The 27,140-nt window shown below is 35.6% G+C and overlaps 1 protein-coding gene across 1 annotated transcript in view; it reads left to right on the top strand.

Annotated features, from left to right (window-relative positions):
• The window catches only part of AEBP2 (AE binding protein 2), a 68,797-nt gene extending 42,085 nt beyond the window's left edge, over positions 1–26,712 (top strand). The window contains exons 4-9 of the mRNA XM_025879829.2: positions 9,605–9,791; positions 13,715–13,839; positions 19,375–19,442; positions 22,039–22,152; positions 24,564–24,590; positions 25,139–26,712. Coding sequence (XP_025735614.1) covers positions 9,605–9,791; positions 13,715–13,839; positions 19,375–19,442; positions 22,039–22,152; positions 24,564–24,590; positions 25,139–25,184 — 567 coding nt within the window. The 3' untranslated portion in view covers positions 25,185–26,712. The remainder of the gene's footprint in view (positions 1–9,604; positions 9,792–13,714; positions 13,840–19,374; positions 19,443–22,038; positions 22,153–24,563; positions 24,591–25,138) is intronic.
• The last annotated feature ends 428 nt before the right edge of the window (positions 26,713–27,140 follow it).

The raw sequence follows: 27,140 nt of genomic DNA, 5'->3' as shown, positions 1-27,140 counted from the left end.
TGTAATATTTATCTTTGATAATTAAAGTGCAAAGATTATTCCTGGGTAAGATTGCCCCACCCTTATGTTCACTTTATCATATATATATATATACATCTGCATAATATATACATTTAGGGTTTGTGGGAAGGGGAGTTGCTGCTTCCATTTTGTTAAATTAGTGAAACATTTTCATAATTAAGGGTTTGGAAAACATTACATGTTTTGGGATGCCCGGCTGGCTCAGTCGGTAGAGGGGGTAGGACTCTTGATCTTTTGGGGTTTTAAGTTGGAGCTCCACATTGGGTGTGGAGATTACTTAAAATCTTTAAGAGAAAATAATTACATGTGTTTACAGTAGTAGAGTATGGGAATATTTTAAACTATTCTTGGCCTTTTTTTTCCCTTCTCAATTTTAATTTTGATTCTTGTTAGTTATCTGGTGTTAAGCTTTATGATAGCTAAGTGACTTTAACCCTACCATGCTTAGAAATATCTATATTACTTAACTGAGGAAAAGAAAAAGTAGTTATATACAATATGTTTAGTGATTGTTTTGATTTCCTTTATTGCTAATGAGGCAGTGGTTTGTCTTGGTAAATTTGTATATGTTAGAAATTACATAGTTGTACTTTTTATTAGATAAGCTTATTAATATGTACTTTTACTTTGCACACACATTTCTCCCCTCCTCCAGTATTTGTTTACTTTGAACATAGTACAGTTATTTACTTGTCTTGGGTTAATTTATTTATTGTAACTTTTCCTCAGCAACTAGTCTACTATAGCTCAGCATGATTGATTATGTTCATAATATCGACATATTTGAATGACTTCTTGTTGTGTTGGAGTAGTGCTTGAAAAACTCAGACTTACTTTCAAGGTTGGTACATTAAATAGCCTATCTTTTTAGGTGTTTTGGAATCAAGATCCTAGCCTAAATTGTTGATAAAGAGAAAAGAAATTTTATCAAATCAGACTTAAACTATGATATCCTTATAGTTGTGCATACAGGTTAATTCTGGTAATTTGTTGTGTAGTGAAAGATACTGTTATTGCACCATCACTGTGATGGATGATGAAATAATTTCCTTCTCTTATTCCTTTATGATAGTAGTAGTTGATGCTGATAATTTTATGTATGTATGTATGTATGTATTTATTTATTATACTGCCTGAGGGGGCCCCCCAGCTTTTTGAGGTATAATTGATAAATGAAATTGTAAGATATTTAAATTATACATCATGATGATTTGATATGTATATACAGTTGTGATGAAAGGATTTTCTCCATCTGATTAATTAACACATCCATCACCTCATATATATAGCTTTTTTTTGGTAAGAATCTTTTGATTTTTTTTTTAAGATTTTATTGTCAGAGAGAGAGCTTGCTAGTGCACAAGCAGGGGGAGCGGCAGGCAGAGGGAGAAGCAGGCTTCCTGTTGAGCAAGGAGCCTGATGTGGGACTTGATCCCAGGACGCTGGGATCATGACTGAGCTGAAGGCAGACACTTAACCAATTGAGCCACCCAGCATCCCGAATCTTTTGATTTTCAACAGACATTCTCTGTAGTAACACGAAGCTTTAAATACCCTGTGCTGTCTTTCTTTAATTTGTCTTCGACATTTTGTATGTTTGTGTGTCTGTATTTGAAGCTCTGGTGTTCCCTAGCCTTGGCAGCCAGTGTTTAGGATGCTCCCACTGACCAAACATGGTAATATTTGACTATAAATAAGAATAATAACTGCAGTGATCACCATGATTCTAAAAGACAAAAAATGATTCCCTTTCTTCCTCCAAAAGAAAAACTTAATTGGTCGCCATTGGAGGATGATCGTGATCTCATTATTTAGAAAGCTGGTAAGAATCAAGTAGTTTTTCCTTTACTGTGTGAACTGTGCTGCCACTGGATGTCCAAATCCTGTGCTTGAGTTGCATCTGTGACCAATTAAATTAGAATCTGGAGCATGCAGCCAGGCATTTTGCTATAATGAAAAAAATTGGGCGACTTGGATGTGCACCTAGGCTTAAGAACCACTGTTCTACAAGGTATTTCTCTTATGGGGTACCTTGTACTAAATAGCATTGCTATGGTAAATGCAGCTACCAGTTCAGTGGTCCTCGAAAAGGGAGAAAAAAATAGAAGGACAAAGAGTTATGCTGTGTATACTGTGTGCATGTTGCATTTGGGATCTTGTTTTTATTGATGTAAACTTTCTTTTCCAGGCCTCCTTGATGCTACACTTGCCTGTTCTTCATCCTTCCCACCCCTATTTCCAAACTCACTGGCTGCTCTGTCTAGTCACCTTTGCTGGCTTCTGCTCTACCTGACTTCTAAATGTTGGAGAGTGCTCTCTTTTCTTAAAGTTCTTACCCTAGGTGTCCTTTGGTTTTAAATACTATTAAATATTATTTATATTCTGATTACTCTCAGATGTTTATCTCTAGCCCTAACAATATTCCCTCTTGGATTCCAGAATGGAATATTTGGCTTGGATGTATAATAGAGTATTTTGAAATTTACATGTAGAAAACCGTGAGGTTTTTCATTTCAGACATGATTCTACTCTAGACTCAGTAAATAGTAAGATCATCAAGGGCTCTGGCTTTAAGAGCCCTGTGTCATTCTTGATTCCTCTCTTAAAGAACTTCTCCTGTACTCCCATAAATGCATTAGCAAATCCTGTCAATTTGACCCTCAGTGTATTTTGAATATGACTGCTAATTCTCTCCCTACTCTTTTTTTTTTTTTTTAAAGATTTTATTTATTTATTTGACAGCGAGAAAGGGAACACAAGCAGGGGGGGTGGGAGAGGGGAGAAGCAGGCTTCCCACGGAGCAGGAAGCCTGATGTGGGGCTCTATCCCAGGACTCTGGGATCATGACCCAAGCTGAAGGCAGATGCTTAATGACTGAGCCACCCAGGTGCCCCTCTCCCTACTTTTTTACCCCCAGTTTATCTTTTGTGATTCTATTAGTCACCCATGTTTTTTTTTTTTTCTTTTTTAAGATTTTATTTATTTATTAGAGAGAGCCCAGTGCACAAGAGTGGGGAAAGCGGCAGAGGGAGAGGGAGAAGCAGAGAGTCTGCTGTGGGGCTCAATCCCAGGACCTTGAGATCATGACTTGAGCCAAAAGCAGAAGCTTAACTGAGCCACCCAGGCACCCCTAGTCACTCAGTTTTAAATAGATGGTAACTTCTCACTCTCTCCAAATTAAAATCCCTATTTCCTAGCATGATGCATAATGGGGTCTTCATATCTGTTATTTACCTCCTTAACTCTATTCATTCCCTTACTATAATGATGTAGCTATACTATGTACTACTTGTAGGTCTCAAGTGGATCACGCTCATTGTGTTTTTTTTTTTTTTTAAGAATTTTTTTTTTAAAGATTTTATTTATTTATTTGACAGAAAGAGACACAGCGAGAGAGGGAACACAAGCAAGGGGAATGGGAGAGGGAGAAGCAGGTTTCCCGTGGAGCAGGGAGCCGGATGCAGGGCTTGATCCCAGGACCCTGGGATCATGACCTGAGCCAAAGGCAGATGCTTAACAACTGAGCCACCCAGGCGCCCCATCATTGTGGCTTTGTATAGGCTGTGCTTTCTGCCTGGAATTTTTTTTTTTTTTTAAGATTTTATTTATTTAAGAGAGCATGAGCACGAGTGGGGGGGTCAGAGGGACAAACAGTCTCCTTGCTGAGCAGGGAGCCCAATGCTGGGCTCCATTCCAAGACCCTGAGATCATGACCTGAGCCGAAGTCAGATGCTTAACCTACTGAGCCACCCAAGCGCCCCGGCTTGGCATTTTTAAAAGCTTTCTATTTTGGAAAAATTTTAGATTTACAGGAAAGTAAGTTGCAAAGAAAAGATAGTACAGAGAGTTTCCATATACCTTCACCTACTTTGTTTCCCTGGGTGTTACCTCAGAGTACTGTGGTACATTTGTCACAACTAAGAAACCAACATTTCTATCAGGAATTTTTATTTTTCTTTAGATCACCTGCTAATAAATACTAATCTATCTTCTGTGAAACTGATGTTTTCTGCTCTGTGTTTCAGTAGCCCCTCCTAGATTTTCATAGCACTTCTCGGAAGGTATGAATAAGACAGTACTAGCAAAGATAGTCTCATTATTACTACATTCAAACACATTTGGAAAAAAAACAAAACCAGCGATTCCATGTTTCACATTTTAGAACAGCTACTTGACCACAACAGTAGCCAACATGAGTATTTCATGGATTTGGGAAGATAGGTCATTTAAAACATTGGGTGTCCAACAACCAGATTTTTCCCTGATTGTTGAAATCAGAACATCAGAGTGGTGGCTTGAATTCAGGGGTCATTTTATGTGTTGGTTAAAACATGACTTATTTGAACATTAAAATTACACTCAGCACCGTGAGATGCTCATGTTGAGAGGAATGAAAGGCCATTTGAGGCAGTAGCTCAAATGTCTCTCCCCTTGTTCTCTGTGATACATACCTAATGAATGGAATATTCATTAGATGATGCTTAAAATTATTTTCTCTTCTCGGGTAAAAGAATTTGTATTTAAGTGAAATGTGTGTAATTCTGTTATTTCTTTTTTAAAGTACTTATTCTGAATTCTCGTACTCTTGTGTTTTCTTGTTTAGATTTATTTATGATTCTTGATGGATGAATGGTTAAAATCAAAACTGTTTTCTTTTAGAATTCTCATTATTAATTTCCAGAACATTGAAGCATTGCTGATTAAAATACACTTGTAATATTTATTCAGTTCTAGATGCTATGAGGGCCTGTTCGTTGAAGTATTGAAGGATTCTGGGACAAAATGAATTGGCTACCCTACTGGGACTCTTATATTTAAGGATATTCCTGGGTGGAGTTATATCACAAAGTCCTGAATTTAAACCTGAGGGCTTGGATGTGAACTGTCATGTCTGCCTTAATTGTAGTCAAGTAGCTATTCTAAAATTTGAAATACAGAGTTTTTCAACAAATTTGTATTCCTTAAATCACATGACACAGGGGCCACAGAGGACAATGTATGTTTTTAACTAGGTGTTAGGAAATACAGGGATGATATTTTCTAAAATTGAAAAGTAAGAGAAATAAATACTGTATGACTTTATTCTGTGGCAGTACTGTATAATAGAAATATGTGTGAACCAAGTATATCGTTTTAGATTTTCCAGTGCTTCATTAAAATAATTGAAATAGATGAAAATAATTTAAGCAGTATCTTTGACTTAACTCATTATTATTTCAACATCTTAGCAGTATACAAAGTTAATGAAATTTTTTGCTTTTTTGGGTACTAAATCTTCAAAATTCAGTGTGTGTTTTATTTTTTTAAGATTTTATTTATTTATTTTGAAAGAGAGCGAGCGGGCATAAGCGAGAGGGAGGGGCAGAGGGAGAAGGAGAAGCAGACTCCCCGCAGAGCAGGGAGTTGATCCCAGGACCCAGGGATCATGACCTGAGCCCAAGGCAGACGCTTAACCTACAAGCCACCCAGGTACCCTCAGTGTGTATTTTATACTTAAAATTCTTTACAATTTGGAATAGCCACATTTCAGGTGCTCACTAACTATATGTGTCCAATGCCTAAAATGTATTGGACAGTGTAAAACTAACCCATTAGGGTAATTCTACTTAAGCATTCTCAGTTCAGATGCTAAACATTTCATCTTTATTTAAATTTTGCAAAATTTGCAATTGTTTGTCTCTGTCAAATAAATAAATACCAAGCTGTTCAGATATACTTAAGAGTTTTTCAGTAGTGAAATTGAGTATCAGGTATTAAATTGAAAGTTAAAGTGGAAGGGCTGGTCTTAACTGTTACAGTAAAAAGACATTACTTTTTTTTTTAATTAAATGGTTATTAAGGAAATACAAATAAAAACCACAGTGAGTTACTACTTCATACTAGGATGATTTTAATAAAATAAACTGAAAATAACAAGTGTTGGCAAGGATGTGGAGCTAGCTCGTGGTTATACAACATTGTGAATGCACTAAAGACCACTGAATTGTACACTTTAAAATGGTATGTTTGGGCGCCTGAGTGGCTCAGTTGGTTAGGGAGAGGCGGACCCTCCCCCCTCTCATGCTCTCTCTCTATCTCATTCTCTCTCTCAAATAAATAAAATCTTAAAAAAAAAATGGTATGTTCTGTGAATTTCACCTCAATTAATAAAAATTAATTTAAATAAAATTAAAGTTTTGTTTCTTGGTTAGAGTATTCTTAAAGTGTTTAGCAACATTTGCCCAGTGGATTTTGTAGTAGACAGTGTTCTATTGGTAATCTATAGGAGATGGAAGTTTTTTTTTTTTTTTAAAGATTTTATTTATTTATTTGACAGAGACATAGCGAGAGCAGGAACACAGCAGGGGGAGTGGGAGAGGGAGAAGCAGGCTTCCTGCGGAGCAGGGAGCCTGATGTGGGACTTGATCCCAGAACCCTGGGATCATGACCTGAGCCGAACGTAGACGCTTAACGACTGAGCCACCCAGGTGCCCCATAGGAGATGGAAATTTTTAAAGCAATTATTTCTTGGCACTCAACATATACATAGTAAATTTTTAAATTCTGAGAATTCAGTAACCATTAGTTGCTAAACTTTTCATTGTCAATCTGTGGCTGAACATTCTTGATGCAGGCTCTCTGAGGACACTATTGATAGGGTCATTGTAAGAATTAAATGAAATACTAATTTTAAAACCCTGGATAGGGGGCGCCTGGGTGGCTCAGTTGGTTGAGCGACTGCCTTCGGCTCAGGTCATGATCCTGGAGTCCTGGGATCGAGTCCCGCCTTGGACTCCCTGCTCGGTGGGGAGTCTGCTTCTCCCTCTGATCCTACCCCCTCTCGTGCACTCTCTCTTTCTCTTTCTCTCTCAAGTAAACAAAAAATAAATTAAAACACTGGATAGGGGTGATTGCTCCTTTCTGTCCTTTACCCCTGAATGTAGTTGAAGTTGTTATTACATATGTTTACTGACCACATGTAAGCACTTTAAGGGTGGGAACTTAAGTATTCATTCTTATACTTGCAGAATTTTTTTTTTTAAAGATTTTATTCATTTGAGATAGCATGAGCAGGGGCAGAGGCAGAAGCAGCCTCCCCGCTGAGCCAAGAGCCCGATGTGGGGCTCCATCCCAGGACCCTGGGATCACGACCCCAGCCGAAAGCAGATGCTTAACCATTTGAGCCACCCAGGCACCCCTACTTTTAGCATCTTACATAGTACATAGAATAGATAAATATTTGAACTAAAACGTTGACTCATTCCTCTGCCTCTTAGTGTGCACCTTAGAATGGGCAAAGATTTTTGTTAGTAATGCTGAGTACCATTAGAGCCCATAAAATGTCTCTTGTCTATCAAAATAAATAGAATAATTATGAATGGCACTGTATAAGGAGCTTGCTGTGAAATATTTCAGCCAGCATCAGTTTTATCAGAATCTCTAAGTAGTTTAGTTCTTCAGATATATTTAGAAATAGCTATGATTTGTAAGGTGCTTCTGGATATATATATATATATATATATATATATATATATATATATATTCGTAAAAGTATATTGTTGCCTTCAGAATGCTTGGAGAAAGGATGAGTTGGGATAAGTATCTAGGTAAGCAGTAAAGTGTCAGGATATCCTCACAGGAAGATGAGCTTTTTTAAAGTTGGGTAGATTTAGAGGGACTTTGTGAATAAAGGTGCTATCTCTACCAACAGAGTTCTACCAACAGAGTTGTACTGTGTTTTTTTTTTAAAGTTTAAAATGGTAAAGGTGCCTGGATTGAAAGAAGGAGCCTGGAAACGTAGATTTGTTGTGGTATTATCTAGATAAATTCTAATATAAGTTGAACCACTTAGGACTAATGTGATGGATTTATTTGGTATTCAGCAGGACCGATGTGCATGCTTGGAGTTTGGTTGTTAAGTCAGAAGCTAAGTAAATTGGTTGAGTTATTACTAGAAAAGCCACCAGAAATCCAGCTGTGGATTTTGCTGTTTGGGGATCATTTTGAAAATGGTGTTTGTTTTAATTAGTAACATTTATTTGTTAGAAGTCACACACTTGTACTATAGCTAATTTGTGTACTATGTTTTTAGTGATATTCAAACATTCTGCATTCATTGTGGGATAGTGCTCTGCCAGGGGACTTGGAGAGTTAACCTTTTGTTTTCTCAATTTGGCAAGTGCAGAAGGCTAAAGAGCATTATTTAATGGAACTTATAGAGAGTTGCATAAGACCAACCTTGGGCATAAGTCTTCTCTGAGCAGCTGGATCTAGTAGTTTAAAAGTCAGTATTGGGCGCCTGGGTGGCTCAGTCGTTAAGCGTCTGCCTTCGGCTCAGGTCATGATTCCGGGGTCCTGGGATCGAGTCCCACATCGTGTTCCCTGCTCGGCGGAGAGTCTGCTTCTCCCTCCCCCACTGCCCCTGCTTGTGTTCCCTCTCTCACTGTGTCTCTCTCTGTCAAATAAATAAATAAAAATCTTTTTTTTAAATAAATTAATAAAATCTTAAAAAAAAAATCAGTATTACTGTCTATCTTCCCTGTTAAAACAGTGTAGAACAGTAGGGAGGCTGCCGAAGGTCTTGAAGTAGTATATATCATTAAGATAAAAAAATAATTTTAAAAATCTAAGAGTCCTAAGTAGTTGTTAGGATATCTAATTCTTTTTTTTTTTTTTCCTAAGCTTTATTTATTTATTTTAGAGAAAGCATGTGTTTGGCCGGAGGGGCAGAGAGAGAGGGAGAGAGAGAATCCCAAGCTGAGCGCGGAGCGGATGTGGAGCTTGATCCCACTACCCATGAGGTCATGAGCCATTACCAGCTGAGCCACCCAGGCACCCCAGGATATCTAATTCTTTGATTTAAAAACAACTTTGGGGTGCCTGGGTGGCTCAGATGGTTAAGCGTCTGCCTTCGGCTCAGGTTATGATCCCACGGTCCTGGGATCAAGCCCCACATCGGGCTCCTGGCTCAGCGGGGAGCCTGCTTCTCCCTCTCCCTCTCCCCCTGCTCATGCTCTCTCTCTCTATCTCTGTGTCTCAAATGAATAAATAAAATCTTAAAAAAAAAACAAACCAAAAACAACTTACTAGGACACCTGGGTTGCTCAGTTGGCTGAGCTTCTGCCTTTGGCTCAGGTCATGATCCCAGGGTTCCAGGATCGAGTCCCGCATCAGGGTCCTTGCTTGGCAGGGAGGCTGTTTCTCCCCCCCCCCGTCCCCCCACCCCGACAAATAAACAAATGAAATCTTAAAAAAAAAATAAATAAAAACAACTTACTGTTTCTCTTAGGAGAGTGATTAATTGAAAACCCATATTTTTTCTGGGAAGAACATCTCACTATTTTTGTCTTGTGGATTGTGGGAAGCACAGTAAACTGGAGAGTTGTGAAACTATAGAGTTTCTTTTCCAGCTCTGCCACTGCCTAGTGTGTATTGTTTTGGGCAACTTACAAAAAGAAAGGATGTAGTAGTCTCTCATAATTCCTATCTGGAATAGTTCTGTAGTGTTACCGATTTACTTCTGAAATGACAAAATATTCCCTCATTCATACTATACTTGGTGCCCTACATGGCATCCCTGACAGCCTTTTTTATTTTTATTTAGTGTGTTGTTGGTGGCTGCAACGCCAGCTTTGCTTCTCAGGGAGGGCTAGCTCGCCATGTGCCCACACACTTCAGTCAGCAGAACTCCTCAAAGGTTTCTAGCCAGCCAAAGGCCAAAGAAGAATCTCCTTCTAAAGCTGGGATGAACAAAAGGAGAAAATTAAAGAACAAAAGACGACGCTCATTACGTAAGTGTTTCACTGAAAATCTGTATGTGTATTAGATAGCTTTTGTTTATATCTTGGGCATTCATGGAATTCAGGTTTTACTGTTCTTTAACTCTGCTTGTATGTTTTTGTCAATAATAATAAACAGATAGGATCCCTTGGGTGTCAGTGTGAGAGTTCAGTGTGATGTATGTTTTATCTTAGTTAAGGGAGGGTAAGTATATGTGGCCTTAGAATATACAATCTGTATAGAATTACATTTTGACGGCTCCTTTGATTCTGTTCTAAAATAAGAAAATTTAAAATATGGCAGTGTTGGTATTTTAGAAAATTTGGACATGTTAAAGGTAATAATGAAATAAAAGTAACTAGTCTGCTCCAAAGTGGTATGTGTGAATAGCAAAAACCATTTGTAGTATGTGTCTCAGTACTTAAGTCTATTGTAACACCTCTTATGTGCCCAATTACCAGATTATGAAATGTACCCTCAATATTTAGGATAGAACACGAGATGGTAAGGCTTACAAATGCAGGGAGCAGGAATTGACTTAGAACCTCCAGAGCCTAGCAGTGGCCCTGGTTCTTAGTGTCAACCGGCAAATAAATATGTCCTAAATGAAGAAATAGGATTGACTGCAGCTGTCATTGAAAGGGAGTCCACTGCAAGGGTGAACTAGAAAGAAAAAAATAGATTGCGCTGTACCCTCCTTTCTCTTGGGATTTGATTAGGGTATAGAAGAGACTCCAGACACTAAACCAGACTAGAAGGTTTGTCTCTAGAATGTTAACATTTTTTTGTTACTACAAAGCTACAGTGGACAAATGAACAAATCATAGGTGACAAACTTTTCTAAACTCTTAAGTTTCTTGTTGAAATAAACAAGTGTATTTTTCAAAGTTGGCTATTGTATTTAGGTTATGGATCCATTTTCCTTTTGCCTTCCATTTTATAAAAACAGAAATGACATCTGTTTATTTTATTTGACTATTGATTTGGGTAGCTTGCAATCACAGAAAATTGCTAAATATATATTATGGTATTCAAAACTGAGAATAACTTTCCCACCTATTCCACTTAATAACCTCATTATTTTCTTCTGAGTGTATACATAGTAATCATCTAAACTTACTGACTTTTTCACATTATTTGCTTGGTAATGCCTGTACAGTGTGCTAGTTCTCCTAAAGAGAACGGTTCAGTTAAGTATCCAGTCCTCACTAGAAATGGAGGGACCCGTGGCTGCTTAAGTCTATGGCCTCTTTTGAGAATGTTTTTTCCAATATTAACTAATAAAACGGGCTGCGTAGGGAGAGTGGTGGGGAGGGAGGTCTTGTAGTAGGTAAAAAAAAAAATCTTGTTTCCTGTTTAATGGGGTAGAATGAGGATAATCCTGAATATATGAACTTCAAAAGATCCAAGACCTTTCACTGTGATTAGCCACTATTAAGTGCTGTGATTTGAATGGCAGAGCTGCTGCCATTGCAGTCCATTCCTTCCTTAAAAATATACAAGTCTATAGTAGAGTACTAAAATCACTTTGATAGTACCTTTTTCATGTAATTCAGAGAGGTCATTTTCACTTAACTGGGTGAGGAGTACATTAACAAATAGAATTGTAGCTGTTACTGTTTGCTACAATTTTTAAAATTTATCTTAAAGTTTTTGTATTTTGACGTACTTTAAAGTGGAAAGAATAGTACAATAAATAGTTGTATATCTTTCATTTCGAGAATATGCCATATTTGCTTTATCTCCCTACATACATACTTTTTTGTCCTGATTCCAACATACAAGAATGCATCTCCTAAGAATAAAGATACTCTTTTACATGGCCATAATACCATTCTTGCGGAGATACCCATAATACCATACCAAAAAGGCAAAAAGAAATCAGGTAACATGTATAGTTTTGAGCCACAGTCTTTATTTTTGTGGTCTCCAAAGGTTTTTTGATTGTATAGCTCATCAGTTAAAAAAAAATGCTTGAGCACCCAATCTCAACATCTGTGCTTATATAGTGCACACAGATAATGCTACTGATACACATTATAAAGCAGTTACCAAGAAGGGTATATTGAAAAACATCAAGATGCAAAACAAAAGTAGTGATAGTATTTTCTTCCCTTACCCTAATGGGTCATGACACAGACCTGCTTTTAGTTTCTCTATTTCCTCTTAAGTGCTTATCCTGTTCAGGAAAAAGTGTATTTGGAGAGCACGGACAGAGTAGAGTACACTTTTTTTTCCTCCCAGTAGGCACAAATCTGATAGGAAGGGGATTTGTTTTTCCTTTTGATTTTTTTTTTTTTTTGGGGGGGTCCCATAAACATCAAATATTTTTTTCTGATTTACTGTTGCATTCCTAGTCTTGTGGGTTCTGCTAGTTTATTACTTGATGTTTTGCTTATTTCCTTTTGAAGAAAAGTCCAGTGAAAAAATAGCTATTCATTATTGAGTATGCCAACTGGTGAAAACATTTCCCACAAAAGCTCTGGTGGATTTGTGTAGATGTTCTGAGAACTCCATGATTAGTAGAGGCAAATCCACCTCACGTAGTAAATCAGAATAGTGTGGTAAATCAGCATACATGTAATTCAGAATATACTGTACCAGGAAATCAGGCCATTTCATTTATTGTCAATAAAATTTAATTCTTAATTACAGATGATCTTGAAAATTTTCATGTATTAGTAAGCTCCACAATTGTAAAATATGAAATTCACTTTCCTTATTTTGAGCAACATTCTTATTAGGAATAAAAAGAGCATAATTTATAATAATACTAGTGGGATGAAAATAGAAATTTAAAAAATGTTCTTACCAAATTAAATCTTCAGTGTATAGTTTTGTTGTGATTACACTAAGAGATTGCTTACTCCAGGTTTGTGAACTTATTTTAAAAATTAGTATAAGCTTATTAATATAAACTGCTTTGTGATTTAAGACATTTTTCATATGCATTTGTTTTACTTAATCATAGTCTATAGCTGTTGTATCTCCATTTCACAAATAAGGAAACAGGTTAAGTAGATTAAGCAGTTGCCGAAAGTCACACAGCTAATAATTGGTGGAGTTGGGAGTTAGAATTTTGGCAGACTCATTGGCACTGAAAACTGTATTTATAATTTTCTTAGATTGTTGTTAGAGTTATTTTTTTTCTTTGAATATTTATTTATTTGAGAGAGGGAGAGCAAATCCCAAGCAGACTGCCCACTAAGCATGGAGCTGATACAGGGCTCGATCTCAGGACACTGATCAGGACCTGAGCCAAAAACTGAGTCAGATGCTCAATCATCTCTACCACTCAGGAGCCCCAGAAGAGTTATTTATATTCAAGAAAATACGTGCCAAAAACTCCAGAATAATATTACAGGTTTTTCAGATTTGGAAAAAAAAGATTTTTTAAAATTTATTTAAGTAATCTCTACACCCAGCGTGGGGCTCAAACTCACAGTCCTGAAATCAAGAGTCCTATGCTCCTCCAGCTGAGCCAGCCAGGTGCCCCAAATTTGGAAAATTTTTGATCACATGTTAATATAGACTATTCATAACATGTATTTTATATATTTGGCTGTGGTGAATTATATCTCAGCATACTGATAGATTGTTGAAAATACAGGACTGGTGCTCAGGGGAGGTACTGAAATAAAATATGAAATTATATGGAAAAGATAGTAGCTGCAGTGTGGAATCATGAGGCCTAAGGTTAGAACCTCACACACCAGGTGGCATAGTTAAACCCACATTCACTCATTAGTTGGAAGTCTACTTTTGTGTATCCTTCTTGTCAGCTAGACCGCATGTTCTGAAAGCAAAATAAAATTTTTTAAATACCAGATACGTATGTTAATTGTTTCAATCCTTATTACATATTTTTGTGGAAAATCTTGGCAGATTGTTACATTTTTCTAAATATTCTTTACCTTTTTGTATTGACTTTTAGCACGACCACATGATTTCTTCGATGCACAAACACTGGATGCGATAAGACATCGAGCCATATGCTTTAACCTCTCAGCTCATATAGAAAGTTTAGGGAAGGGACACAGTGTTGTTTTTCATAGTACTGTAAGTATTTGTTATTGTTTTTTTTAATTATCAATGTAGGTTTGCAAGAACATGTATTTTGATTTTCACAATCATATTTGTAAACTCAAAATCTAAGAAAATATAATTTAACAAAATCACAAAAAGTTCTGCTTTATCAGTATCTTAAAAATTACATGTATTGTTGGCTAGAAAGCAAATACAGTTAACTCTTAACATGGGTTTGAACTGCACAGGTCCACTTAATACAGATTTTTTTCAGTAAATATAGTAAAGTACTGTAAATGTATTTTTCTTCATGATTTTCTTAATATTTTCTTCTAGTTTATTGTAAGATATGGTATATAATACATATAATGTGTAAAATATATTAATCGACTGTTTATGTTATGAGTAAGGCTTCTGATCAGTAGACTGTTGTAAAGTTTTGGGGGAGTCAAAAGTGAAATGTGGATTTTTGATAGTATGGGTGGTTGGCAGTCCTAACCTCTGCATTGTTCAAGAGTCAACTGTATTTTCCACAGTTCAACATTTTGTTGATTAAATTGAATATTTTAGCCTTTAATTTGAGCTATTTAGGAATATTGGGGTGACATTTGGGCTTGTGGGCATTTGAAGATCAGGGTCTAACCATAACTAGGTGTCTTTTCTGGTTTCCTCATTTGTAAAATTAGAATATTAGACTCTTTTTAACTCATAGCCATAAGTGCTTACATGCTCCCTCCCTCGCCCCCCAGAACACATCTAAAGTTGGAATTAAATAAGATAACGGCCATCAGATTAAAGATTTGTGAAGGAGGGAGTTATTTGTTTATTCTACTGATGTATCCCAAATTTCTGTAATTGTGCCTTGACACATAGTAGGCAGTCTGTATATTTGTTTGAAAGACTATGTTCAGTATCAAATTCAAATTTCAAGTGTCAAATTTGAAAAAGCAATAAATACTTTTATTTTTGGTTAGCTAGGAGGTAACAGAGAGTTGTTCTTTATTCCCATGCCCCTTGCCATTTTATTATCCAGTCATCCTTAAATTGGTGTATTTTGGTGTAGGTAAGTTATTAGAGATAAATTTTAGACCAGACCTTGGTGATTTGAATCCCTGGAGAAAGAGATTGTTTAATTTTGACTGTTGAAATATAAAATATACTAAATTTAGGTTTTATTTTTTATATCAGTCAGAATGCACAAGAATTAAATACAAAAGATCTCTTATTACTATTATTGGTGCAAAAATGTGGTTTTAGTATAGCACAGAGACAGGACCCGTTGGCAGAAAGAGCTGCCTAAGAAAATCAGTATTGATACCAGTTTCTCTACTGGTTTGAATATTTTTTCCATCTCCTATAACATCTCCTATAACTCTATTGCATTGCATTTTCACTTTTTCTTTTATGTATACTTCCAGTGAAATATTCCCAATTTTGATTATGATTGCCAGAATGAAGGGCAAGAAATGTAAAGATTAGACCGAAAGCAAGGGTACCTTTTCTGAGATTGGAGCATGTGATGTGAGTTTGGGTTTGAGGAAAGGTGCACCATATTTATTCTCTTTTAAAGAACATTGGATTAAAAAAAACATTGGAGGGCGCCTGGGTGGCTCAGTTGTTTAAGCGACTGCCTTCGGCTCAGGTCATGATCCTGGAGTCCCGGGATCGAGTCCCACATCAGGCTTCCTGCTCGGCGGGGAGTCTGCTTCTCCTTCTGACCCTCTTCCCTCTCGTGCTCTCTCTCATTCTCTCTCTCTCTCTCTCAAATAAATAAAAAATCTTAAAAAAAAAAAACATTGGAAATACAGTTATCTAAATAAGAATGAAAGGGTTGAAAGGAAAATTAGAGTTTGAGAAGACAAAGTTAAAATGGCTGTATTGGGAATTCTGTTGGGATTCAGCAAGATCAGGTGCTCGTTCAGCAGTAATGGTTAAAGTCCTCCCTTGTTGTTGTTGTTACTGTTTTTTAAAAGATTTTACTTATTTATTTGAGAGAGGGAGAGAGAGAGCACAAGTGGGTGGAGGGGCAAAGGGAGAAACACATTCCTCGCTGAGCAGGGAGCCCGACACAGGGCTCCATCCCAGAACCCTGGAATTATGACCGAGCTGAAGGCAGATGCTTAACCAACTGAACACCCAGGCACCCCTGAAATCCTCTTTTGAAGTTTGATAACATAGGTTTATGATTTGGTAGGTCTGTAATTGTTCTTTTTTTCAAAGGTCAGTAAGTAAGATGTGGTCACCAGACCCAAAGTATGGCATTAGTACCCATTTGTTCATTTGCTTAAATATTGAGCACCTACTGTATACTAATGATACAACAGTGAAAAAAACCATTAAAACAACTGTCTAGTGGAAGAGACATGTTAAACAAGATGAAATAGTAAATTGCAAAAACTTACAGGAAGTGGGGGTATGAGCCATTCAGTTATTAGGGGGATGAACGTCATAGCTAGAGGGAAAAGCAAATATAAAAATTGAATAATAGGAATATGCTAAGTATGTTTGATAATATGCCAAGTATGCGAGAAGGCAGAGAGTAGGAGTTAAGTCAGAGAGGTAATAGGGGGAGAATCTTGTTGGACTAAGTAAGACTTTGGTTTTTATTCTTTGTGTGATGGGAAGCCATTGAAGAAGTTTGAGTATCCATGATCTGATGTGATTTTTTTGTTGTTGTTGAGGTATAATAAATATAAACTGCACCCATTTAAAGTATACAGTTTTATGAGTTTTGACAGTTGATCTATGAAACCACCACCACTGCCACAGTTAAGATATAGAACATTTCCATCACTCAAAAGTTTTCTAGTGTAAAACTTCACTGATCTCTTTCTTCTCATGTGGATGTTAATGTGCTCACTTGGGTTTCTGTGTTAAAAACAGAATGTAGGTTAGGATGGGGAAAAGAGGATCAGTCTTTTTAGTATCTGAGGTGAGAAAAGGCCAGAATGGTTACAGCGGAGATGCTAGGAATTGTTAGATTCTGAATATCTTTAGAAAGTACTACTCACCATGGGGCGCCTGGTGGCTCAGACTGTTAAGCGTCTGCCTTCGGCTTGGGTCATGATCTCAGGGTCCTGGAATTGAGCCCCGCATCGGGCTCCTCCTCCCTCTCCCTCTGCCTACTGCTCCCCCTGCTCATACTCTCTCTCTAATTAAAAAAAAAAAAAAAAGAAAAGTAAAAAAAAAAAAAGTACTGACCAGAATTATGCATGGATCAGATGTTGGGTTTGATAATGAAAGTAAAGGATTACTCCACTGTTTTTGGCCTGGGCAACTGGACAAAAGAATGGAGTTGCCATCTAACAGAGAATTTGGAGAGAGCAGATTGAGGGAGAGGGGAGTGTCAAGAGCTTAATTTTTGACACGTTCAGTAGAGAATCTATTGCCTCTTTCACTTAGCCAGATGGATGTAAGAGTTTGAGCCCAGAGGAGAGGTGTGGCTACAGATACAAATATGGACATTTTCGGCATATTAGTGGTATTTAAAGGAATCAGACTGGATATGATCACCTAGGAACTAAGTATAAATAGAGAAGGAAGTGTAAGGAATGAGGTTTGGGGCTTATCACTGATTTTAAAAGGCAATAGATCTGATGAAATAATGGTTTAGTAATGAGCAAGTATCATGATTATTAAGGAATAATGGTGGCGACAGTGAATAAGCTTGTGTTTTGAAAATGAAGCACCAGTGTTCACATGCTTTCATTACAGCAACTTCTTGTGATGAAATCTTTAGGTTCACCATGGGAGGAATAGAGATGATCAAAAGAATGAAGGAACTAAAAACAATGGTGATATTAGGAGTCTGGAAAAAAATTTTTTTTAATTCACTGCGTCAACATCGTCTGTGAACATGAAAATCAGTTTTTTAGCTGTACAGAATATCTGAGAGGTTTTAAGAACATGATACTTAATGTTTGCCATACAATAAAAAACTAACGAATAAGAGTGATTTGCACCCTGAAGTCACATCAGGGATGCATGAATACCTTGAACTGAGGAAGAGCCACAAAGGTAGAGTTTAATCTGAGGAGTGCTTTTTCCTGAGGAAAGTGGAAGGAAGAAGTAACAGTATGGGAAAAGGTACTTCATTGGACACAATAGAAAAGAAAGGGGTTAGGTGGACCTCCCAAATTCCATGACTAGGAAGGTTTTGATGGAGGTGGTATGTGTTAAATAGAATCACTTCGTTTAGTAGGCAGACTATTCAATACTAACTGCAAATTTAGGTTTCCTAGCAACCAAATAAGCAATTACGGGAAATAGCCATACTGATAATGAAACAGTTTACAGAAAAATAGGTTGTGAGGTACATACTGTGCAGTTGGTCTAATTTGTCTTCTTTTAATTGAAACGTTTTCTTTTGAGCCTTCTCCAGAAGAGGTCAGCAGAATCCTAGTTACCAGTCAGTTGGCTTGCTGTGCTTGATAGGTTTGCATTGTTTTCATATCTTATTTTTATGTAGAGGTATTTTGTTTCAGCATCTTCAGATCTGTCTTTGGGCTCTTAAATTAATCTCATTGCCAAATCTATAGAGTTAGAGTTCGTTTTTAAATAATGGGAATAGAGGTGTTTTTTTATAAAGTGCTGTTTTTACTTAGTTCTAATATAGTTTGAGGTGGCTCCTGCTTAAACTTGGTAAAAATACTGAGATTTAGATTATGAGAACACTAAAGTGCTAATTTTGTTAATATGGAGGTTGTAAGAGTTATAAAATAACAAATTTGGTCAGTTATCCTTAAATTTTCAGAATCTGGTAATGAATGTTAAGTATGTTGCCTTTTTTACGTTTTATATTATTTGGTCTTTTTATTCAGGTTGATCCACCATTTAACTTTGATCTGTAGATTCCTTATAACTGAACCTAAACACTGATCGGCTAATGTTTCATTTAAAATAACACAGACCAAAGCAAACAGATACATCCAAGCAAACAATAAATATCTTAGTCATAAATTAGAGACTTTTCCTATCTCAGCTGTTGTTATTTTTTCTTTACTCTTTTATGAATATTCCAGCCAGGGGCGCCTGGGTGGCTCAGTTGTTAAGCCTCTGCCTTCGGCTCAGGTCATGATCCCAGGGTCCTGGGATCGAGCCCCTCATCGGGCTCTCTGCTCCACGGGAAGTCTGCTTCTCCCTCTCCCACTCCCCCTGCTTGTGTTCCCTCTCTGCTGTGTCTCTCTCTGTCAAATAAACAAATAAAATCTTTAGGAAAAAAAAAAGAATATTCCAGCCAATACGGATTTTTGGTTGGCAATCTAGCTAATCTTCAGACTTTAATTGATAGTAAAATAAATAGCATTTTCAGTCTCTTAATAAAGTTAACATGGTGTTAGTATTTGGCAATGCAAAACTTCAACTCCTTTTTTCTCTTTTTCTTTTGTGAAAATACATTATTAAAGGTGAAGCTTCTCAAAGCAGCTCAGAATAAAATATTGTAGTAATAAATGGTCTAGGATATGAACACTTAAAAAATCTTGATTAGGATCAAAAGTGCTTTTTATTGATATATTAAAATAATGTTCTACAAATCATTTTTATGATCTCTTTTATATCATTACTTAGGTAATAGCTAAGAGAAAAGAGGATTCTGGAAAGATAAAACTTTTGCTTCATTGGATGCCTGAAGACATGTAAGTATTTGGAATACTATGTATAATGAATAGGCTTATTTTTATTGAAATTTTATGCTAAAAAATTACTTAAGTTATTAGATTTGAATATCATAAAAGAATTACAGAAATTAAACTGCAAAACATTTTGCCTTGTCATTATTAAAAAGATAATCTGTGTAAGTACCTGGGTCAAGGTATAAGCTTTACAACTAGACTTTTTTACTGTTTTTAATAAAAGTTGTAATAGCATCGTTTTTAGGATGTGTTTATTTTTAGGATTTTTCAATGACCCTTAGGTGGTATGCAAGCAGCCTTAGTTGTGCCTTTGTTTGAACTGTTTATTTAAAAAATTCTAAACGTTTTCTAACACACAATGATATTTTAAAGAAAAATCAATTGGCTAGTTTTCTAGCAGGTTATGTTTTTCTGGCCCAGATGCTCCTTAATTAGACATTTCTTTCTTTTTTTTTTTCCCAAAGATTTTATTTATTTAACAGAGAGAGAGAGAGAGAGAGAGAGCACAAGCAAGGGGAGGGGCAGAGGGCAAGGGAGAAGCAGGCTCCCCACTGAGCAGAGAACCTGATGGTGGGGCTCCATCCCAGGACCCTGGGATCATGACCTGAGCTGAAGACAGATGCTTAACCAACTGAGCAACCCAGGCATCCCTTAATCAGACATTTCATGTTCAATTTTCCTTTTATCTTTTCATTAAAATTTTTTTTTTCTTGTTAGAAAAGGTAATGAAAGCATATCATAGAAATTTTGGATAAAGTAAATACCAAGAATAGAATAAAGTTAAGTGGGTGGACTCTTGTGTATGCTTGGTTTTTCAGAAATCAATAGTATGTGGTTAACATTTGTCTTTGTTATTAAATACCTTTCTGTAATTTCTCATTGTAAGGAGATGTTAATGAATGTGATGTGAATTAAGTGTTCTTACTCTTTTTTTTTTTTTTTTTTAAGAGAAGGGAGAGAGAGGGGGTGGAAAGAGGGGCCGAGGGAGAGAGAATCTTAAGCAGGCTCCACGCTGGGTGTGGAGCCCAGCGTGGGGCTTTGTCTCAAAACCCTGAGATCATGACCTGAGCCGAAATCAAGAGTCAGATGCTTAACGGGCTGAGTCACTGGTGCCCCATGAATTAAGAGTTCTTAAATAGGGGTGCCTGGGTGGCTCAGTCGGTTAAGCGACTGCCTTCGGCTCAGGTCATGATCCCAGGGTCCTGGGATCGAGCCCCGCATCAGGCTCCCTGCTCCGCGGGAGGCCCGCTTCTCCCTCTCCCACTCCCCCTGCTTGTGTTCCCTCTCTTGCTGTTTCTCTCTGTCAAATAAATAAAATCTTTAAAAAAAACAAAACAAAACGTATTTACCCATGAGATAGGATATATTTAAACAACAAAAAAAGAGTTCTTAAGTAGATTTGGGAGTTTACAATACATGCTAGCATATTGGTAAAGAAATCTAGCTTTTTTTTTTTAATCTGTGACTATCAAACTGCTATTAATGTAGAACCTATTTTCCACCACTTTCCCCCCTCCCGACCCAGGTTTTGTGGAAATGCTACTGTAAAATATTTTGAAATGGCTTTGTAAAATTTATTTAATGAGCTGCTTTTTGGCTGAAACATTAAAGTTACCCATTTTTCTCTACTGTTAAGAGCTATTAAAATCAATACTCAAACTGCAAAATGTTAATGGTTTTCGATACACATTGCCTTCCTGAAAGTTTGTGTCAATTATAATCCCACCTACTACATTAGAGAACTTATTTCTCTGGCTTACTATTAATACATTGATTATTATCACAAATTTTGTATTTCTATGATTACATATAATTTTTAAACTTTTTAATCTTTGGTGAATTTTTGGGTTGTGTCCTTTGTCTCCCCTGTCCCTTTTTCCCCAATGAGTATTCACCTGTTTCATACTGATTTGTAAGAGCTCTTTTTATATTAAGGTTATAAACATAGTTCCTTTAAGATATATTGAAATATATGTGTATTCTTAATATTTTGGAAATTGATCAGTCCAAATATCAGAATGCTTTTATTTGAATTTCCTGGTAGGATTAGCTTTCTTTGAATTCAGGATATGATCACATGTGCATTTTTTTACATGGGGTTTAATCTAGTGAAGTGTTTACTTATTTTTTCATTAAAACCTTGGTGGCAGCATAAGGAATATAGTCAGTAGTACTATAATAATGTGATACAGTGACAGAGTAATGTCTAGAATTGTTGAATTATTATGTAGTACACCTGAAACTAGTATAACATTGTAAGTCAACTGTAATTCAATAAAAAAATAAAAATAAAAAGCTCACTGTCAAAATGTCATCAAGCTCAAATAAGAATTTTACTCAGTGAATTAAAAGACAGTGTTTTATAATGTGTGTTTCTAAGTTTGATATGGCTTTGCCACCAAAAATTCCTGACTCATTCCCAAATTCATGCCTGAAATTTCACTGCCATTTTTTAGCTGAGGCTCTGCATCCCATTGCTGTTCTTGGCTCCTGAAAAGCTTGTTAACCCAGCAGAAAAGTCTGGGTAATATGAAGTTATATGAAGAGTAAGCTTAAGATTAATGTTATTTCATTTATGACCTTTTTTTTAAATTCATAGTCTGCCTGACGTGTGGGTGAATGAAAGTGAACGACATCAATTAAAAACTAAAGTAGTTCATTTATCAAAGCTACCCAAAGATACTGCCTTGCTTTTGGATCCAAACATATACAGGTAATTTAATTCTTGATTTGATGTTTTACTTTTTGAATTGTAATCTTAAATCTCCCTAAATTTTGTATATAAGGTTAGGACTTATTTTTAAGTACTGAATTTCAGTACCAAGCATAGTTTGCTTTCTGGAGCTTTGTATATGGAAATTCCATCACAAATGTTTATAAATTTGTAGGATCCAGAAAGATAATATTTTGGTAAAGTTTATATGCCACTTCCCGATTTATCTTATGTAGCTTAGATTGTAATATATATAGTATTTTGAAAATAAGTGCCTTTTTTTTAAAGTATGTAATTCTTTCTATAATACCAGACTTCTGTGGGTCTGGGAATATATCCCAATTGCCCTAAAATACCATAAATAGTTGAATCTTTAAACTTATACTCCACCCAAACTTTTTAGTAGAGCAGTTTAAATATTGTTGTGTTTGTTTTTAAGAGGTAGCTCAGTGTTCACATTGCTAATAACTTTCTGATCTGACCTTTGTTTTAGTGTGCTGTGCTTATGAAGGTATAGGGGGGGAAGGAGAAGAGACCAACATTTCTGACTATGTGCTGAGTCACTTTGCTAGGTGCTTTACATATACTTCATCCTCACAGCAGCCTGTGAAGTAGGTGTTACTATCTCTGTTTTACAGATTGGAAAACTGAGGCAAGAGTTTAAGTAGCTTGCCCAAGGTTACACAGATAGTATGTGACTGAACTCTCCTTGCTGCCTCCATCCAAATGACATATACTAGGGTAATTCAGAAAGTGGTGAAAATGCTTAAAAAGCACTCTTCATGAGCAAGCTTCCTGTGTTTTTAAAATCAATTTTCATTTGATACATATTTTGCATAGGGATAGGTTGAATAAGATAGCATATAGTAATTGATAATCCCAGATATGAATTTTAGCTATCATAAAGAGACTGTGACCTATGCCAAATTCTGAAGCAGTTAAACACTTTGAAGGTTCTGTTCATTCTATGACTCAATTTTTTGGAATGTTATTCAGTATAATAGGATTTCTTATAATTGGAGATATCTTCTGAGAATGAAATTTTAACATAATGGGGCTTGCCATGTGGAAACATTGAGACTCTTGAGTTTTCCCTACTCCCTTCCCAAATTTATTTTAAACATCTTCTGATGAAGGTGCTAATAATAAGTACCATAAAAACTTGTTTTTTTGTGGGATGAACGATGTTAACAAGAGGTTAACTAGCATAGTAAACAGTGAAATTACCTTAAAGGAGAAGATTGAAGAAAATCCACTACCAAAAATACGGGAAAGTCATGATTTACCTTTCTCTTTATAAGAAAAATAATTGAATATTCTTTATTTACTGGTACTTAATTTAGGGTTTATTTCTGATTACTCTTTGAAGGTAGTAATTAAAATTAGCATTCTAAAAGAGTGATATTTTGGGAAAGCCACCCTGCTATTAGAACTGGTTGTAAACATCCCTTAGGCAGGGGTTGACAAAGGGGCATGAATCTTAATTATAAGATTCAGACTAACTTCTGTGTTTCTGCCCTGCATTCTACTTCCCCCTCTCTAAGGGTCTTCCTTTTTCACAGACCAGCTTATTTTTGTAATTCTTGTGTATATAGGAAGCAAATTAGATATTTTAGTGAATATTCTTAGTGACTTAAAAAAAAAAAAATTCAGGTGCAGAACTACTGTCCAAAAGGGCGTAGGAATTCCATTGCATGTTCTCAAAAGTGTACATCTACAGTTCTTATGGATTTCATTTTTGGGTAATGAACATGTTCTTAAGACATATTAAATGCATCTGTGGAGTTAATGTTCTTTAACTGTATTTCACCCTCCTCCTCCAATCCCTGCCCGGGTCTTAACATTTAATTTTAAGTTTAAACTTTCATGCTTCTACTGTTCCGGAAATTAGAATTGAGTCTTTCCTCAAGTGGTACAGATTAATAGAACTGGCTACATTTGCTGTGGTGTAACATGTGAGCAAGGGCTGTGTTTTGATTTTGAAAACCTGTGAAATTAGGTAAAAAAGCAGTTGTTCTAACTTGTTTTAGGAGAATTACTTTGTGGCTTATACACATCCCAAAATGAAAGCATGACAAACCTTCCAAAAACATATTAACTTCAAAATGAAACTAAAAAGAACATAATTTACTTAAGATTTAAGCATCAGTTTTAAAGTCCTAGTTAAAGTGCATGTGTTAAGCATGAGAATCTCTTTCAGAATCAGGTTACATAAAAAGGATTTATTAAAAAGCTGTATTATGTAACTGAGTTTGCATCCATTAAAGTGTGAATGCTTTGGAAGTAAATTTTAATGATCAGTGATTATCACATTGCCTATATCTTATTTAATGTTTTTAATGTCTCTTTTGTAATACTTAATGTGTTTCGATTCAGTTGAATAAAAAAATATTCCTTTTCTCTTTTTTTAGAACAATGCCGCAGAAGAGGTTGAAGAGGTAAAAAATAAATAAATACATAAAAAGCAAACAAGCGGGGACACCTGCAGTCTTAGTCACTGACAATGGGTTTAGTAAAAGTTGCACATTAGAGTCAACCCCTTTCCTTTTTTTTTTCTTAAATCCAGTATTTAGAATAATATTTATGCTTAGTGTAAACATTCTGTGAATGAAGTAGGCTCTTCTGTGGAATATATTAATATATTACTGTATATCCACATTTTCATGGAATGGTACTGTGGGAGACTGAGCAAACACTCTTCTGGCAACTTAGTGGAACAGCTTCTTAAAGGCTTTGCATGCTTGCTGCTTTAAGCTGCTTTTTTTTCCCCCCTTTAGCGATTATAGTAGTTTATATTGGAAAGAAAACAATTACAACATGTGCCCTTAAAAATACCAAAAGCACTGTAAGGATATTTGTCTTGACAGTGTCTATTGATTTGAAGTCATATTAGGAAATATTTAGACAATGAAAATTATCAAGAGATAATTTACCTTTCAATTATGATAAATAGATGTGATTGGTTGCCATTTGTGTTCTTTTGCAGAACTCTGATAAGAAAAGTGTTCAATTTGTATTTAAGCAAACAGTGAACGACATTTGCAATCAACTAAAAATTCGTCTATCGAATTAGGGCTGAAAATTTCTGTTAAAGAGTGTTGCAGTATGTCTGGTGGCTCCCTTTTCAGGACTAGGGTTTTCTCATGGAGTACAGTATGTTAATATTTACCTATATAACTAATCTGTTAACGGTTTTTGAAAAACCTCTATTTCAAATTATTTGAATAATCCTCATATTTTCATTTTAACCTATATAAGCCTCTAATTTTTTTTTTTTCTGAGGAAAGCATTTGGTTTATGAGTTGTTTTTTCTTAACGTAAGAAAAATTGTATTTTTTTTTTTTTAAGTTTTTTCAAACTGAATCCTTTATGCACCAAAGTTGGTTTTGAAAAGGAAAATAAAATCACTTTCTTGCTTGGTAAGCAAGAAGCCATATGGATTTTTTTTTAACTTACAGAAATGGAAATATGTGTAACTTGTTAGTATTGTATCAAACAAATGTTGCATAGAGATAATAGAACATTGCTTGTAAATAATTCAGCAGATTTGTAATATATTTTTATATTATGAAATGTACTGTAGATGTTTTTCTAGAGGCATGAAAGTTAAATGTATATATTATGGGTAGAAATAATATTGAAGGATATTGTAATTCACTAGTGCTGCCAGAGGAATTGTTAATAAAGCACCTTCTTTAACAATAAATGTCTTTGCAGACTTAAGGGACTATGTACTACTGTTAATATCTATAAGAACAAAACACATTGAACATCCTTCCAGAAAGTCTTTGAGGGAGGACCTATACCCATAATAGAATTATGGCACTCATTTCTGACAGTGACCGTGAAATCAATTATTTCCTTACTGTTGGAAGGACATATTGTAAAGTATATGTGGTTATATGCAGTCAAACTGCAGAAAATACTCCTAATTGAGGAGTTTTCACTTTACTACAGTGATAGAAAAACCAGCAATTTTTACACTAAATTTTTTAAAGAAAAGAATAGACAAAAATATAGAATTAAGCCTTTGGTTCCAAAATGGGAAAGGTTCCATGACACATAAATCATTTCTCATTTACTTTAAAAAATTTTAAAAAGAATAATTATGGGAGACTTTATTCGTTAACAGTGGGGTTAAAGAGCTATATACATGAAATGAGTCATATAAAATTAAATGAAGTGCAAATAAAAGCACTGCTACTAGAAGACATTCTGGAATGGTTGTTTAATAAGGGTATTATCCATTTGATCTGTAGCAAATGTGATTTTATTTTTGAAAAGAAAAGAAAAGCAGTGTGTTTTACTTTTTTTTTGTTTTCTTTTGCTTAAGCACTTCATCAATTGCTTTATTCTGTATCTACGAAGTAATCTGCAATCTCCTTTGTTCTTTTAAAATTTTGATTTGTTATAAAATTGCCAAATAGAAGTGTTTCAGATATATAGTTTGTACCTGTATTTTTTATTTTATTGCCTCATGTTCTTGTAAGTCATTCTTAATTGACCGATGATTGTAGACCTTGCCTGAGTATTTTTTCTAATAAAACAAAGCAAATCACATTTAGCTTCAAAATTGTAACAATTCAATTACATTTTAAAACGACATCTGAAATACACATCTCATTTTCTTTAAGGGCACAGCAAATAGTTTTTTCATTGTTTGGAAATATTTAGATGTTAGAGTCAAATTTCATGGTTATTGATTAGCTAGCCTCTGAGTACTCAATCAGTCATGGTACTTTGCTGCTTATCTGACTTTGGTCTGATACTATATATTAACGCACCAAAAAGAATATGGAATTAAAATGAAATAGTTTTATAACTTGTATATATACATGTATACACACATGCAATTAAGATTGGGAAATAAGTGTGAAAATTTTAACCAAAAATAGTTCATTTAGTGATGTTTACCATTTATATTCTTCCTCCTAACCCCCATATATGACATATTTGGAATATGGCACCTGAAATTATCAGTCTCTTAT

This window comes from Callorhinus ursinus, unplaced genomic scaffold, assembly GCF_003265705.2.
Source record: "Callorhinus ursinus isolate GAN/ISIS: 27379988/994484 unplaced genomic scaffold, GSC_fseal_2.0 scaffold27, whole genome shotgun sequence".
In the NCBI taxonomy this organism is placed as follows: Eukaryota; Metazoa; Chordata; class Mammalia; order Carnivora; family Otariidae; genus Callorhinus; species Callorhinus ursinus.
The sequence above is the reverse complement of the archived record's forward strand: the minus strand, read 5'-3'. Positions and strand labels throughout refer to the sequence as shown.